The 14,034-nt window shown below is 38.7% G+C and overlaps 1 protein-coding gene across 4 annotated transcripts; it reads left to right on the top strand.

Moving 5' to 3' along the window:
• Positions 1–4,068: 4,068 nt before the first annotated feature.
• si:dkey-127k13.1 (PWWP domain-containing DNA repair factor 3A) lies at positions 4,069–11,795 on the top strand. 4 transcript variants are annotated; one of them, XM_037754553.1, is made up of 15 exons: positions 4,069–4,359; positions 5,061–5,189; positions 6,428–6,535; positions 6,638–6,834; positions 6,946–7,207; positions 7,473–7,595; positions 7,705–7,775; positions 8,438–8,514; positions 8,900–8,960; positions 9,051–9,126; positions 9,276–9,326; positions 9,444–9,685; positions 10,769–10,990; positions 11,115–11,203; positions 11,311–11,420. In XM_037754553.1, exons 2-15 carry the CDS (start codon positions 5,183–5,185, stop codon positions 11,408–11,410), a joined length of 1,686 nt encoding a protein of 561 aa, XP_037610481.1. In that variant the 5' UTR covers positions 4,069–4,359; positions 5,061–5,182; the 3' UTR covers positions 11,411–11,420. The 4 variants fall into 4 exon arrangements, with proteins under 4 accessions (XP_037610481.1, XP_037610452.1, XP_037610462.1 ...); XM_037754524.1 differs by having other exon boundaries at positions 4,072–4,359; positions 6,428–6,516; positions 6,619–6,834; positions 7,452–7,595; XM_037754534.1 differs by having other exon boundaries at positions 4,073–4,359; positions 7,452–7,595; positions 11,311–11,795.
• Positions 11,796–14,034: the final 2,239 nt, after the last annotated feature.

The following is a 14,034-nucleotide window of genomic DNA, read 5'->3' as shown; positions in this document are numbered from 1 at the left end:
GGTATTTTACCATTTACAGTCACAGGCCTATTTTCCCACAAAATAGGCTGCATTTTGACATGTGGCAGTAGGAAAAGCACAGGTGTAAATTATAAAAAATAGTGATGGATGACTTCCATGTAGCTGCTTCATTTCAGGGTCCTGGTAATGTACAGTAGTGGCTCACTGCTGGGATACTTGAATGGAACAGAGACATTTGTCTGCAGGGTGTCCATTAATTCCTGATAATGGTACTTAGAAAGAGTCCCAGTCCCAATCTGTTCACGGTTCTAAATTAATGCGCTGGCCATAAAAAAAAAGAATGAATATCTTTTTTTGCAACACCGAGGGTCCATGAACCCAAGTATAACGTTAGCTTTCTATTGGCAGTTTATTAAGGGAAAGAGCAGATGCATAACCTACATGGGAAAATGTTGTGTTTTATGTATATCATTACCATTAATAGGTTATACAACATAAATTGTTTAACAATTCAATATATTGCAGTATATACTGTATAAGGCGATATATTGTGATTTTTTCAAATCTAATTTTAGGAAAGCAGTCATAGCACAAAGAACACACCATATACAAAATCTGAGTTAAAAAGAGACGTTTATTTTTTATGCAATCAGAACACATCTGTATTTGCATTTATCACAGACCCTGTAACATCCAACATCAAGGCACTACTTTGAGAGGGCGCATATCTTTGCAAATGCAGTAAAGTATTGACTGAGTTGAAGTGGCAGTAGGCAGAATATTTTTGGCATCATTGGGCAAAAATTCCATGATAACATTTCAGCATATTATAATTCAAGTGTTCTGAGTGATAACTAGACTTCTGCACCTCCTCATGGCTCTGTTTTCAGGCTGCTAAATCTAGCCCGTGACGGGAGACTATAACCAATCACAGGTCATTTCATTGAGAGAGCGTAACGTAACATAATCGGAACATAATATTGATTCATATTTGATCAGTGCGGCATAGTTTGACCGTTTGGTTGGAGTTCGCGAGTGATTGACAGCCGGCTCTCATAGACAGCAGCTGGACAGCAGACCTCAGATCAGCTCTTACTGCTTGTTTTCCTCCGGTATGTAAAATCTTACAGATGCAGAGGCACATGATTATTTTAGGTTACCTGTTTCATGTACCACTGTCACGATATAGCGACAGTTTTATAAAAATAACTTTTTTTAACCATATTTGCTTCAATCTCGCCTCCTTCAGCTTTAATCTTGGCATGTAAACCTAGTTAAAAATTGATACAGTGTTTTTGAGAATCGATACAGTATCACAAAACATAATATCCCGATATTCAATATTTCTGATATTTTATTACACCCCCTAATTGTTATGCAACAATGGCAAGGAAAGGCAAAGGCAAGCACCCAACTGGACTATGCACACACTGTAATAAACCGGAAACTGTCAAGCATGTTCTTATAGAGTGCGACAGGTATGACGAAGAAAGAAGGGAATTAATATCAGGATTAAATGATGGAAATATTACATTGGGGAATCTGTTAGGAAAGACATCTATAGGAAAGTATACAATCTTCGGCTGTGGCTGATGGGCAAAGTTGGCACCTTGCATGGCAGCCTCTGCCATCAGTGTATGAATGTGTGTGTAGAATCTGGTGTGAAGCGCTTTAAGTGGTCGGAAGACTAGAAAAGTGCTATATAAATGCAAGTCCATTTACCATCTAATTAATTATATAAAGGCAACGGGAATAATGGAGAGAATTTATTTATTTATTTTCAAATTACTATTTTTTTCCTGCCAATCTACTGCTACACACTCCAGCAGTCCAGTAGGTGGCGGTAATGCACCTCTAAGCTGGTTTGCCAACCGCCAATAAACACCAAGGAAGAAGAATAAGAAGATGATTGAAACCACAAATCAGGGACTTCTACCAGAGCACCATAGAGAGCCTCCTGACAGGCTGCTTCACCACCTGGTACGGCAACTGCACCAACGTGGACTGTAAGGTAGTGATGGCGACCTGAAGCCTCATGAAGCTTTGAAGCTTTCCAGCAAATTGGTTCGGAAAAGGGTTCATTTCTCGAGGCTTCATGTGCTCACGAAACCACCTGGTGCTCAAAGAGTGTAACACAGGCAGATATGATCTTAACCATGTGATAAGATGTGATAAGATCAGATATTCCTTTATTAGTCCCGCAGTGGGGAAATGTGCAGTGTACAGCAGCAAAGGGGATAGTGCAAAAAACAAGATGCATCAGCTAACAGTAAAAAAAAAAGAGCTAAACAAAGTATAACAAAATATAAACCATTTAAATAGAAGGAAGTATAAAAATAGGAGCAGTGTATACAGTATTGACAATAAACAGACTATTAACAAAATTGCAAAAGTGGAAAATGATATTGCACAGTGAGAATGAATGAATGAATTAAATTCCACCTGAAAATATCAGGTTATTGTCAGTTTTTGGTGTGTAAGTGGTCTATTGGGAGCAGTGCTGGTTGTGGTCTACTGGGACCACAGATCTGTGATATACTTTATTTTGCGCAAGTAAAGGCTGTTGACTATAAACAATGAAAAAAAACTATATTACCATGTAATCAATTTATATCTATATAATATATAATATAATGTATATTTTCTAGTAAGTATATTATGAGTATATAACATACATATATAATAAATTGTAATTGTTTTATTCATCTTAAGTGTAAAAAAACAATCCTTTGGTCAATAATTGTATTGTATTGTAGTGTAATATAATATAATAATGGTAGGAGGGGTAATATTAGTGTTCTGTGTCACTTCTGGAAAGTGGCATTGGTTCAACCAGTGAAGATCTGAACCACTTACTGAACCAGTGACGCTGTATGGCCGGGCAGCGAGGCTTCGGACGTCATCAATGACGTCACTGGTCTAATTGGTCTCCCAACACATCACCGAGTGCGAGCTGCAAAGCCTGCAGGAGCTGTCCACCCAGCGGTGCCTCAGGAAGTCCCTGAGGGTCATTAAGGACAACACCCCCCTCCACCCCCCCACAACAGCCTGTTCTCTCTCCTGCCCTGTGGTAGCAGATGCAGGACCCCCAGGACTCTCACCAGCAGACTGAGGAACAATTGTTTCCCCCAGGCCATCAGACTTTTAAATAGATAATTCATACAACACTCTCTCCCTCACAAAAAGTGCAATAAACAAGTGCAATACATCAATCAATGCAATATGTGAAATAAAAAATGCCTGTACAATATTTTTATAGTTTGCAACCTCTACTGCTCCCATAAATATATATATATATATATATATATATATATATATATATATATTAGTGTACAATATTTTTATAGTTTGCAACCTCTACTGCTCCCATAAATATATATATATGGGAGCAGTAGAGGTTGCAAACTATAAAAATATTGTACACTAATATATATATATATATATATATATATAGATATATAATATCTATATATATATATATATATATATATATATATATACATATATATATGGGAGCAGTAGAGGTTGCAAACTATAAAAATATTGTACACTAATATATATATCTATATATATATATATATAGATATATATATATATATCTATATATATATATATGGGAGCAGTAGAGGTTGCAAACTATAAAAATATTGTACAGGCATTTTTTATTTCTATATATTTTTATATATATATATATATATATATATATACATATATAATATATATATATATGTATATATATATATATGTATATATGCTTCCATAGTTACCATATACCAAGTATTTCCTTTATTATTATACTGTATATTATTTGTAAATACACTATTATTTTTATTTTTATTTTATTATTATTTTTAACTTACTGTTTTCTTAATGGAGCTTGCCAGCAACAAGTATTTCACACTATTGTACCTGTAAAACCGGTGTGACAATAAACATCTTGAATCTTGAATCTTCTAATTAATTATTTAAGGGCAACGGGAATAATGGAGAGAATGAATGAATGAATGAATGAATGAATGAATGAATGAATTTATTTATTTATTTATTTATTTTCAAATTATTATTTTATTTTTCCTGCCCTTCTACTGTTCTACACCCCAGTAGTCCAGTAGTCCAGTAGTCCAGTAGGTGGCGGTAATGCACCTCTAAGCTGGTTTGCCCACCGCCAATAAACACCAAAGAAGAAGAAACAAAAAGACGATTACCAGCAACTACTACTAAGCAGCACTACCAGCTCATGTGACATGCACGGACACGCGTTTGATCACTAAACTTCATCGCTGTTTGGACGCTTGAAGCAGTGGATGTGTGCACGAGCTACGATGCTTGACGTGTTCACTGCAGCTGGTAACTAACCACACAAACAAAAAGGGCTAAATTAAACATCTGTTTCAGAAGGTGAGTGGCTCAATGTTGTGTTTCTGTTGTGCCTGAGGGTAAAACTTGCCAATCGCGTGTGAGGGTTCAGCTCAGTCTCTGGTTTGGAGGCGTGTGTGCACTAAAGATAGCTGCATGTGAAACGCTGAGTAATAGCTGTAAATGAATCGTGCAAACCTAGATTACATTAATGAACTCTGTAATGTGTGTCAGCAATAAACAGCTGCATCTGTTGCTCTGGGTAATGTTTGTTTACTAATTTAACATGCTTGCTGCAGGATGTTCCAGTTTGTTTGCTAACTGCCTGTCAGCATTGTCTCTTTAGGCCTAGCTAACTCGTGTATGTTGTGGTGGGTTAGCTCGGTGTTTGGTCTGCAAATGTGAAGTACTTCAATGCTAGGTCGTGTGTGAGAAGTTGACCTGACGTAGCAGAGGAAGTGTTGTAAATGTGGTGTCTTATCGTGGACATATGACGTTAGGAAACGTCTTTCTAACTCCTCCAGAGATCTGATGTGATTTGGTGCCGTTTCCGTGGCGACAGGCTTTTAGCATGTTGGTGAGTTTACCTGGCAAACAAAATGCAGAGTGGCATTTTATCTGAGTGCCAACATGGCCTAGCGTTAAGTGTAAGGCGGAAGTATGTCTTCGGTAGGGCCCAAGTGTTGCAGGGTGGTTAAACAATAACCCTTCCTCTCTGTCTCTCTCTCTCTGCTGTCACACAGCTGTCAGCACCAGCTCTGGAGACTCAGGTCCGTCCAGGTGAAGGATATCAGTCCTGATAAATGTCATACCTTCACACTGATCTGATGAACTCAAGGGAAGGACTGCACCAACTCATGCAACAATGAAAGGTAACCCAACATGTAATCTTTTCACTCTCTGAATTCTATTCAATTCAATTCAATTTAAATGTCAAATCACAACAGATGTTTTCTCAAGACGCTTTATATAAAGAGCAGGTCTTAGACCGTACAGCATAGTTTAGAGACCCAGCAAGATCCACCAAGCGCGCTGTGGCCAGGAAAAACTCCCCGATTAGTGGGAAGAAACCTGGAGCAGAACCGGGCTCAGGGTGGAAGGCCATCTGCCAAGACCGGTTGGGGGTAAATAGAGATAGAGATAGAGATAGAAAGAGAGATAGAGAGAGAGAAGCAACCACAATAATAGCCCTGCAGCTGTAATAACTAATACAAGTAGGATTAATAACACAAAACCTGTAGTAGTGGATGTAAAAGAGTGATAATACAACTATCGGAAGTGATATCATTGGGTCGTCCTCAGACGGGCTTTCAAGCGGAGCTTCCAGCTATCTCAGTCCACCATACATCTGGCTAGCTCGCCAGCACTGTCCAGCATCTCTCCTCAGTACGTCCATGTATGTTGGTGTGGGAATTGCTGTGAGCAATTAATAAATAACACTCCTTTCGAAATTGTCAACAGCTTCAAGTTCTTAGGCATCCATATTTCTGACTCCCTCTCCTGGTCCCTGCACATCAGTTGTTTCATAAAAAGGGCACAACAGAGACTTTATTTTTTGAGGTGTTAAAAGAAACATGGTATGTCCACAAAAACCCTCATCAACTTCTACCAGTCCACAATAGAAAGCATCTTAACTGGATGCATACTGGTATGGTTTCGCTATGACCACAAACTCCTGATGAGGAACCGTGAAAACAGCATCTAAAATTATTGGATCACCATTACCACAATTACAGCACATTTTCACCACTCACTGCAGGAAGAAAGCCCTTTGTATCATGCAGGACACAAGTCATCCAGCATATACTCTTTCCCTTATCTCCGTTCAGGGAAGCGCCTACAGTGCAGACTACTGAACAGTAGCACTAAATGAATGCAGAGCTGTGGATTGTTTTATGGATGGTTTTAGGTTGTTTTATAATTTTATTCTCAGGTATTGTCTTATTTATTGTAGTATTTATCTAGTGTACTATTTATAGATTTTAAGGGCTGAGAGAGAGCCAGGATAAAATGCATTTCATTGCATTTCACTGTACACTGTACTTTTAATGCATATGACAAATAAACTTGAATTAAAAAGAGTCTGCTAAATCTGTGAATGATCTTTTAGGTGGATCTCGGAAAACTAGAAAAAGGGAACCTAAAGGTACCACAGCAAAGGAAGTTGCCTCAGACACGGTTTCAGCTCAAGCCACGGAGGAGTCAAACACTGTGCCGGGCGGTGATCTCGCTGCGAGTTCCTTACTAACTACCCCAAAAAGATGCAGAGGACGAAAGGGACGGACACTAGAAGCCACGGAGGAGTCAAACACTGTGCCAGGCGGTGATCTCGCTGCGAGTTCCTTACTAACTACCCCAAAAAGATGCAGAGGACGAAAGGGACGGACACTAGAAGCCCACCTAACCTCCACACCAGTCCGCGGCTCCTCTGCTGACATCCTGTCCAGCATCTCAAAGTCCTCTACCAGAGCAAAACAAGTGGAGCTAGAGTACACTGAAGTCATCACTCAGTTAAAGGTGTTTGATCATATGTTTACTGATATTGTTTCCGCATTTTGATCCCACAGATTTTGCTGTTAATTTTCGTGATATTCTTAAACTCCTTTTTTGATATCCATTCTGTTGTAGACATCAGAGGTAGATTCGCCATGCTGCCAATCGAAATTTCAAAGCAGACGTAGGAGGGCTCATGCTTCCCAGCCGAGACAACTTAGAAAAAGGGGGACAAAGGAGCAGACCAGCATTATAACCAACGGTCCTCCAGCGAAGCGTCGGCGAGGCGGGACGCAGAAGGCGGAGACGGGGGATTTACAGAAGGAAACCACATCTCGGTCATCCAGTCGCTCTAGACCAAGATTTGAACTGGAGAAGCCTCATTCAGCAGAGCAAGGTAGCGTCTTCTTCATGCCTGTCTCATGCATAGTTGCCATAATACTTTTAAGAAATTTGAGATGTGTATTTTAGGAGGTCATCACTCTCACAACCCTGTGTGGGGTTGTTTTTGCTAGTGTAGCTGCTGCTGCTTGTAGAGCAGCTCATGTTTTTAAAGTCAGGTGAGCAAAATGATCTGCTCTAATTCTGTGTTGTTGCTGCCCCCCCACTCCTACCCCCTACACCCCCCTTCCCGCCAAAAGACGAGTCTCTGCTGTCTTCAGATCTATCAATAGAGCTGAGTCACAGTGAGGAACAGCTGCCATCTTTGTCCTTCCAGGAAGATGAGGGAAGTGAGGAGGATGAGGAGGAGGAGCTACCAAGTTTCTTGATGCAGGTGGACCAAAGTGAGAGCGATTTCAGTGGCTGAATGTTAATAACCTCTACAAGGATTAGACATGGTTTGGATTGTGTGTACATACTGTATACTTTAAGTGGATTGTTTTTGTTTTTCAGAGCCTCCGTCCATTACGGGAGGAGCGTTTGTGTGGTACAGATATAGAAATTATCCATTCTGGCCTGCATTGGTGAGTGCAGAAACCTGTGTGTATGATTGATTTATCATAAGGACACGCTTTTATTTAAGTTTTTTAGATGGAACAATATGCAATTTCTTACAAAGATTTCTGCCTAATACAGAAAATCAGCAATTCCTCACGTTTGAGAGGCTTGAACTAGTACATTTTTGCCATTTTGAAACACTTGTTATTAATGCAGGATGACAACCACTCCACTTGTCTTAATCTTTGCTAAGGTGCTGGAAGAATCAATGAGTCCAAAAGATGATAGAAAAGATATCCGCACACTTAGATCTATGCAGCATTTCACTTTATTCTAAGCTTTCGGTCTGTCAGACCTTCATCAGAGCATACACTCACAAACACTTGTTATTGAAATTATTATTACAATTTTCTGTCATACAACTTAAACTGATTAGTTTGATAGACTCATCATTTTAGCACTAACAAACACTCTGCTAAGTACAGCTATGCAGTTAAACTCTATCATGAACTTCAGGTAGATGGCATCCACTGGGGAAATTAAATGAAAGACCATTATTGGTCTGAAATATTATTGGTGACCCAAAATCAGACCTGTGGTCACTCAAGACTTTACAAAATAGCAAACCCTGAAAGCCTTAATGGTTTAAAATGTTTAAAATCTGCACTATTTTTTTTTTTCTCCGTAGGTAAAAAGTGTGAATCGTAAGCAGAAAAAAGCCAGCATCATTTTCATTGATGACCCAATGATTCACAAAAAGAAAGGGTAGGAAATAAATTGCATTTTTCTCACTTTTGTTTGTGAATGCCTCTGCACTTTTAAAATGTATAGGCTTGCACCGTTGGTTGTGAGGACCCCTAGGCCGTTGAGTCTCTGCAGGTCACACTTTGTGATTTTTGTAGAGATCACCTGGCTATCGGGGATCACAGCAGTGGTGTCTTAGAATGAGTTAAAATGAAAAGTCATGCAGGCATCCTGTGCAACTAGATGTGGTAGTAAAAAGCCCTGTACTGTATAGTCTGATGTGATGTAATTAAACCAGGCAGCACATATCAAGATATTTAAACAAAAAAATGAATGAGTGAAAGGTTGGCACACTTTCAAATAATCAGGAGTTTGGTTTTTAATTGTGTGTTTGTTCTTCTTGAAGGTTTGCTGTGGCTCTGAAAATCCTGAAGCGTTTTGACTGTGAAGAAGCCCATGAGCTGGTGGTAAGAATTGATCATAAAGTATATACTCAATTTTCGAAAGATATCTTGACACAGTGACAGACCATATATGTCTCATTGATTTTGTTATAGTGTAAAGCCAAAGAAGAGTATGATGCTGTAATTGAGTGGTCCTTGGAGCTCATATCAGACTACAGAATACGGAGAGGTAAATATAATCCATTTAATGCTTCTGCAGACAGAAACGGATAAAGGACAGTGATATTTGCATGCATTATGTATACAGTATATATAAACAATATTCTTCTGACACCACTGAATTATTTGCAGTACTAAATCATGTTTTGTCTTTTGTAGCCTGTGGTTCATTTTCTGGCTCCTTCATCGAGTACTTTGCTCACGACATGAGTAAGTTTTGTTGTACAATATTTGTTAACATGGCACCACAGAATGAAACCTTGAGTACACCTGCATCCCTTCTTGGTCCTGACGATGCTACGTACCGCCCGTCTTTAACTACTCCAGGCTATCCAGTGAGGAGGAAGTACCCGCAGGCAGCCTCAGAGAGACTAACCATCGGCAGCGATACAGCGACGGAGGTGCCGTGTGACGATCATAAGAAGGACAGCTTAAGTGAACAGCATGAGGAGGTCAGCAGGAGTTCGAAGAGGTTGCTGCCAGACCGGAGTCATGCCGCCCACAACCGCGCTAATGAGAAGCTTGTATATTTCATCGTAAAGCAGCGCATGGTGGAAGAACACCTTCTGGTGAGATTAATGGAGCCTATTGTATTGATGTTGTGGATAAGCAAACACTTTCTCTATACCAGTAGAGGTTTTACTTGGATATCTATTTACGTATAGGAAAACAAATATGTGCAGGTGCAGTCCCCTGTCAGTGCCATATAATTTGACTAGATAAGCCAGTTCACCTCTTGGCCCAGGTCTCCCTCGGAAGAGATTTTATCTCAAGGGATTTCCTGTTTAAATAAAGGTTAAATAAAAAATTAAAAAATCACAAAATATTTGAACTATTCATTGAATGATTTTTTTCCCCCCCATGTCCCACCAATGTTTTTCATGTAATGAGAAACACATTTTAATGACTGTATCTGAAATTGGACATGAAATATACTTTACTTTAGCAGTTTAGCTGATGACTGTAACGTTACAAGGCCAGTTAATACTTTAAATTTACCATTGGGCTTTTTCAATAATGTTTTTGGGTGAATATTTATGAAAGTAATCATTTTGTTTTAGATTTCTATATATGTTTTTTTGTTTATTTTATATTTGACATTGGAGTCTCTGCTGTTAATGAGTGCAAGAGAAACATTCACTGTGCGATTTTAATGTCGTGAATCGAGACCTCAAAACACTAAATGTGGTTTATCCTTTTAATAGGCCAATATACCAGCTGTGCTGCAGCACCTCTTTTCACCCTCTATTTGAAACGCTCTGTTTGAGCTCCTGACCCCAACTCACCCAAAAAGCCCAATCTGCTCTGATTGGTCAGCTGAACCAAACTCTTCGGACTCTGCTCCAGCTCCGCTCTAACTAGCTTTATTTGAGGGCGTACCAAACTAGTCGTTATGAAAGTATGTTACTTTGTGACATCACCACATTACGAAAGAAAAGGCAGGACTTCAACCGAGGCAGTTCAGGAGAAGTGGACTTTGGGCTTTGTAACTTTGGAGACCTTTGACATGCACAAAAACCTATATCTAACACACTAAATGAAAGGGAAAAAACACAAAAGCATAATAGGTCCTCTTTAAAGTAGTGCATGCAAGATGAGCACCCATCCCTGGATGAATAACCCCATCCTTCCTGTGTCACATCTCCTTACAGGCTGTGATCCGTGGGCAGCAGCAGTCCAGATGGCTTCGCTCCTTCCTGAGTGCCAGTCGGAGACGGGTGGTGAACATATACCTGGAAGACGACCAGCAGTTGGACCAGGTCTATTGGTACCTGAATGAGCTCTACGCAAAGGCCGTGGAAACCCCCCCTTGCCTGGCTGAGATGAAATACATGGAGCGTGTCCCCTTTATCCTGGATGTGCTTCTTCCTGAGGTGAACTAAAGCTTTGATCAGCACTTGTTTGTGTTATTTTTTTTTCAATAATGGTATGGTTTGTGATATGCAGTTCACAGTTTATGTGGTGCAGGTGTTGTAAGATTATTGTCCTCCTGCGCAGGCCATCATCCATGCCATAGCTGGGGTGGACAAAGTCCCAGTAAAAAAGGCAGAGGAAAAGTACCTAAAAGGACGATGTATTAGCAACAGGTAAGAGTTTGACGTGTTAACCTTTCATGGTTTAAAAGGAACATTTTTTTTTACACAAAATACTGAATATGATCAGTGACTGTTTTTTTTTTTTTTTTTCATTTCAGGGAAAGACAGGAGTTTGACCTGATGATTGAGCGTCAGATGAGGAAGAAATCCCAGCGTCAGAACACTTCACTTGCTGTAGTCTCTGACCCCATCAGTTAGAAGACTGAGCATTGTAAAACTAGAAACCTATTTTTGTATTGCTTTTTTTTAATGTTTTGTTTATGGGCAATGTAGCAGTGTTCGTTCGTGTGCCTTACAATCAGTGATGACCTAGTGATGATCAGTCAATCAGTGATGATATCACAATGATCCAACTCTGCTTTGCCTCTCTTTAAAATGCAACACTGTCAATTGGTTAAAAGCTGTTCAATAGGGGAACTCACAGAAGCTGGTGTTAAAATGTCTACAGTAATAATGATAACAAACGTCAGACAATCTGATCCCCCTATATTACATAACTGCATAACTGTTTGTATATACAATATATATACACTGCCAGATTCCTCACAGAGCTATTGCACATTAAAGAATTGTTGTCTCTATATGCTTGTGTGCTTTTTTAATATATATTTATATATAAACCATTTTGACCAACAGTAAAGGCTTTCACACATTAAAGGTCATCATCACAATCAACACAATACCCCTGTTGATACATGAACCCAATAGCACAACCACTAGGGGGCCTCAGGACAAACATGTACCCTCCAATAAAGGTGCCTAGTGTAAAAAGAAATATATTTTTATAAAACATTTTACTCTGTAGTCCATTTGCCACATAGCTTATCAAAACATTTGCCTCTGCAGTGGTCCACAACGTCCCTATTAAACCCATGTACCATATAAACCCACTGCAACTTCTGAGTCAATTTTTTTTTTAAATATTTTTTTTGTTATGCGATGTTTCATCAAATGAAGCTGCTTGTTACATAAATGACTTTATTGTAAATTGTAATCAGATTTGTCAATTCTGAGTTGGCGAAGCATGTGTGAGTACTTTTAGTACTCAGATAGTACATTTTTTTTGGTCATATTTCTACTCCTGTTTTAGGTAAATACAAAATTAATTTATCAAAATGTAGGTGATTAATGTTTTGAATATGACATATATTAGAATATAACTTGAATTAGAAATATTCTTTCTTTAAAAATCAAAATATGAGTTTTAGTATGCTAGCAAACGGACCACAAGCATCAATGCAGTAGCTGCATAGTATGGTTCATTGCAATGACCTAAAGCATGATAAGCATGTATAGTTTACTTTTTTTTTGTTTATATTATTATACTTTTAAGTATTTATTTTTTAATTAACATTTTTACCTGGTGGGCTTTAAGGGGAAGCTAGAAAAAATCTGTCTGGGGGTGGATTTAAATTAATATAACTAATTACTTCTCTGCATGATCAATTTATACTTTTCATGTTATGTTAGTGCACCATATAAAGATTTATTTCATATACATTAGTTGAATAAAATATTCTGTCTTTGTCTTTTAACCATAAATTCACTGATGTTCCCTTTTAAGCCCACCTGCTCCCATTAAGCTCATTTGACTGTATGGTCAATGGGGATTATCTGAATGAACCATTTTCCTCCCTAATTTTGACCTCATCTGATGAATCCGCAATATCCGTCTAAGAATAACTGATAATAATTAATGTTGAATATGAATAATGAATAATTTTGTATAGTTTTTTGGCTACATTCCAATGTTGTAAGTTTAGCTTTCTCTCTATTGACAAGCAGCAAAACGGCTGTGGGGTTGGTAGACACAGTGGAGACTCGCATTTGCATTTGCAATATGGGACCCATAGGACTTCTTTGTTTTTTTTCTATGATTGTCTTTAAATTAGTAGCCTACGCAGCCCACCTTTCTTCTCAAAGATCTGGATTGTAAACCATTGATGTTGTGAGTCCTTAAGCACATAGAAACCCATCAGGCGTCGGTTCTTGGACCAATCCTATTCTCATTGTATATGCTTCCTCTGGGTCATTTGTGCATCCGCTTACATGACGCGTCATATCATTGTTATGCCGATGACACACAGATCTATTTTTCAGCCAAAACCAATAACCTGAATCAACTGTCCTCCCTCCGTGATTGCTTAGCTGCAACTAAAGACTGGATGTCTCAACTTTCTACACTTAAACCCTGATAAAACTTTTACTGTTACTTCAACTGTGTTGCCACATTTTGCCACTGCAGTTCATCAGTTTATTGATGAAAATTCAGAATAAACTATAAAATCTTGCTAATCACATGTAAGGCACTGCATGACCTCGGCCCAAGTTATATTTCTGATCTCCTAGTTCCTTACCTGTCGACCACTCTGATCCTCAAATCTCAGCCTTTTATCCACCCCCCCCCCGCCTGAACCGCAAAACAATAGGTGATCGTCTGGAATAACCTCCCCCGATCTATTAGAGCTGCTGAATCTCTGGACTGCTTTAAGCTGCTTCTAAAAACCCATCTCTATAGGCCTCATTCACATGTTTTTGTTTTAGTTTTGGTCTGTCTCTCATTGTTTCTGTGTTATATATTGCAATTATTCTTTGGTTTCTCTCATTGTTCAATGTTTCATTTGTGTGTGAAGCACTTTGTAACGGTGTGTTTTAAAAGGTGCTATATGAATAAAGCTTTACTTACTAGCTTTAGCTTACTTTGTTACATTGTATGTGATTTTTGGCTATATAAACATAAATGCAAAAAGGCCAATTGTGCAGAAATGGCTGATAGCAAGGGTAGAGATTACCATAACACTTAAAGGTCCCATATTGTAAAA

Source organism: Sebastes umbrosus, chromosome 2 (assembly GCF_015220745.1).
Source record: "Sebastes umbrosus isolate fSebUmb1 chromosome 2, fSebUmb1.pri, whole genome shotgun sequence".
NCBI classification, from domain to species: Eukaryota; Metazoa; Chordata; class Actinopteri; order Perciformes; family Sebastidae; genus Sebastes; species Sebastes umbrosus.
This window is presented reverse-complemented; position numbering and strand designations above follow the sequence as displayed.

Coding starts and splice junctions, on each gene's coding strand:
- si:dkey-127k13.1 (XM_037754534.1), top strand. Junction 7,596..7,704: donor CTTGATGCAGGTGGACCAAA/GTGAGAGCGATT, acceptor TTTGTTTTTCAG/AGCCTCCGTCCATTACGGGA. Junction 9,686..10,768: donor TGGTGGAAGAACACCTTCTG/GTGAGATTAATG, acceptor ATCTCCTTACAG/GCTGTGATCCGTGGGCAGCA.